General features: G+C 41.0%; 1 protein-coding gene across 2 annotated transcripts; it reads left to right on the top strand.

Moving 5' to 3' along the window:
• On the top strand, window positions 1–2,471 carry LOC6040784 (borealin). Of its 2 annotated transcripts, none has more exons than XM_038257960.1 (6): window positions 1–256; window positions 331–464; window positions 1,207–1,321; window positions 1,535–1,775; window positions 1,836–2,006; window positions 2,070–2,471. In XM_038257960.1, exons 1-6 carry the CDS (start codon window positions 154–156, stop codon window positions 2,248–2,250), a joined length of 945 nt encoding a protein of 314 aa, XP_038113888.1. In that variant the 5' UTR covers window positions 1–153; the 3' UTR covers window positions 2,251–2,471. The 2 variants fall into 2 exon arrangements, with proteins under 2 accessions (XP_038113888.1, XP_001850129.1); XM_001850077.2 differs by having other exon boundaries at window positions 3–256; window positions 1,547–1,775.
• Window positions 2,472–2,807: the final 336 nt, after the last annotated feature.

Genomic DNA, 2,807 nt, shown 5'->3' with positions numbered 1-2,807 from the left:
GCGCTTCTTTGCTCCTCCGCGGGTTGTCAACGGACTTTTCAAAGATTTTCAACAGAGCAGCTGCCTTTTTTTTTCGTGCCGGTGCAAGTTTGAACAGGAATTGCCAGCAATTTAGCCTTATATTTTGTAGTAAAAGTGTGATTTTTATTCAAAATGACTCGCACAAAGACCGGCCGCCGGCTGGTGAGCAAAAAGCGCGGTTCCGTCGACGAGAAAACCCGAATCGCCAACAAAATGCGCGACTTCGAAGTGACGGGTAAGTTCCGGTGGCTTGCTTGGATTAAGGAATGGGGTTTGCAAATTTGAATTTTTGGTTCTCTTTGTTTCCAGTTGATTGCGAGTTGGCCAATCTGGAGCTGAAATTTCGAGACGAAATGGATCGCGTTCAGCGGTTGGTCGATGGGCTAAAGACCAGAATCCCGAAGAAATATCTCACAATGACCATCAATCAGATCAGAGAATATGTAAGCATTAGAAAGATTAAATTCTAGAGTAAATTTTCAAAACAACCTATGAGTCTTGGGTTTCCTATGCCGATAGGACCTCTTGATAAATCAATCAATAGAAATCTTAAATTAAATTGTAATCATTAAAAATCAATTTTTTATCATTAGAAAGAAGAGTTTTTAGAATATTATGTTTGTGTGTTGGTTTTTTTCAAATAATATTTAATTTTCTGCTTTATTTTGTTTAAATAAATTTTATAATTCTTAATTTTGGATAACCTAAAATTCTATAACCCTAAAATTCTGAGTTTCCTGAATTTAAGAGGGTTAGAATTTATAGAATTTATACTTTAAAATCTTTTACATGTTAACATTCTAAAATTCTTCATTTTTGACGTGTATATTTAACTGACGATGTGAAATTAAGAAATTATAATTTTTAAAATTCTGGTAAAATTCTAAAAAATCAGAAATTCTAGAGTTCTAGAATTGGAACTATGTTTAAAATTATACAGTTCTTAAACTCTAAAATTTTAAAATTCCTATGTTTGGATTTAAGATTTGGAATCCAACAATAAAAAAAATCTTAAAATTCTATTTATTTTTTTATTTTTGTAGTAATGTACATATAAGAGTTGATAATCCCAAGGTTTGAAATTTTCAAAATTTTGATGTTAAAAAATAGATATTTAGATTTTTTTCAAACAAACAAAAAATCGAGAAATTTATATAAAAAAAATCCGCTTTGCTTCCCTTTTAGCAGGAAGAGGCAGAGAAGATCGAAGCGTCCTTCTACGGCGATCGCACCGCCGTCATGGCCGCCAACCTGAGTGTACTGCTGGAGAAATCCGCCCGCAAAAAGTCCAAAGATGACGGTGAGTCTAACCTTAAGATTAAACTAACCCACAATGCACAAACACACGCACAACACATTGTCTTTTAATCTGCACTGCACAAGCTTAACTCACTCACTCGCACATGGTTCGCTTAACTAATCCGGTGATTGTCGTCTCTATTTTTGTTCCGCCCTCTGGCGGGAATTGCTTTTGGTGTTGGCAAACGGTCCGTTCGATCGTAATCCACTCTAGGGTACCTTACAGAGGAAAGTGACCACCCGGAGCGGCTGTCCGCGATGTCGTCGGCCTCAAAGCGCGTCGGTCCGCTCATGTCGGCCAAGTTCCGGCGCCGCAGCAAGTCGGCCGGTGGAGTCACCAACACGTCCACCGTCAATCGCAGCTTGTACCAGAACCAGACGGCTACGCTGGTGGATCGATCGGCACTGGGGAAAACCCTCGGAACCAGCGTGCTGGCCAAGGATCGTAACTCGAGGTTGGTCGAATTGGAAGACTTAAACCAATTCAGAATAACACAAATTCCTTCCATTTTCAGAGCCAAAGCCAAAACCCCGATGCCAAACCGTCCGAAGGCGATCAGCGTGGATCGAATCTACGGTGCAATCACGCCCAAGGTGCAACCCAACTCGGCCATGGCCATCCTCCGTCACGCCCGGCTGGGCGAACCCGTCTATGCCATCACTGGAAGTCCGGTGATCACTGCCAAGTAAGAATCTTCTTCAACTCAAACCTGCAAAATATGACTAAATTTCTGAAAATTCTCCCTCAGCATTCTGGAATCGACCGCCAACGTAAACATCCCCGTCGAAAACGGCATGCTGTCGATCCGGCCAACGGAGATGGGCACCGTCGACCCGGCCATGGTCAGCAAAATCGATCCGCACGTGCTGGCCGAGCTGAAGCAGCTGCAGGAGAACCTGAACGTGATCATGCGGACGCTGAAGCTGTAGAGCTGAGGAGTGTGCGCGCGTCACAATTATACAAGTTATTATTTTCTCGTGTATTTTGTAGGACTTGCTAAAGGCTTATTGCGTCGCGTTCAGATGCATTGCTGCCGTGTTTGTGACTCATTCTTATTTCTTTCGTATATCTTTGTACAACGACTCATTTATATTCCTTTAACTGACATATACAATTTTAACAATAAAAGAATATTTTTATCAATTTGAAACATAAACTCATTGTTTTTACAACATCCGAAGTTCACGTAAGTATAAGCGGGAGTGGTCGTGGCTGAATGGTTGCGATGTTCGCTTAATAGTCGAATGGTTCTGGGTTCGATACCCATCTGCTCCCAACGAGAAAGTTATGGACTCATTCAAATTTGAATTAAAAATGAAAAACTTTGAAAACTGCTCACGGCAGGGTTCGATCCCCTGTCCTTAGGATTGGCATGCACTTAACCGTGGAGCATTGGTAGCTTGAGGAGGACTGAGACTGATATACTTGAATCCAAGAATCGGACAAAGAATAAAATTGAATGCAAGTTGAATATCAGAGCTCAAAC

This window comes from Culex quinquefasciatus, chromosome 2, assembly GCF_015732765.1.
Source record: "Culex quinquefasciatus strain JHB chromosome 2, VPISU_Cqui_1.0_pri_paternal, whole genome shotgun sequence".
In the NCBI taxonomy this organism is placed as follows: domain Eukaryota; kingdom Metazoa; phylum Arthropoda; class Insecta; order Diptera; family Culicidae; genus Culex; species Culex quinquefasciatus.
Note: the sequence above shows the minus strand (reverse complement) of the source record. Positions and strands in the feature narration are given on the sequence as shown.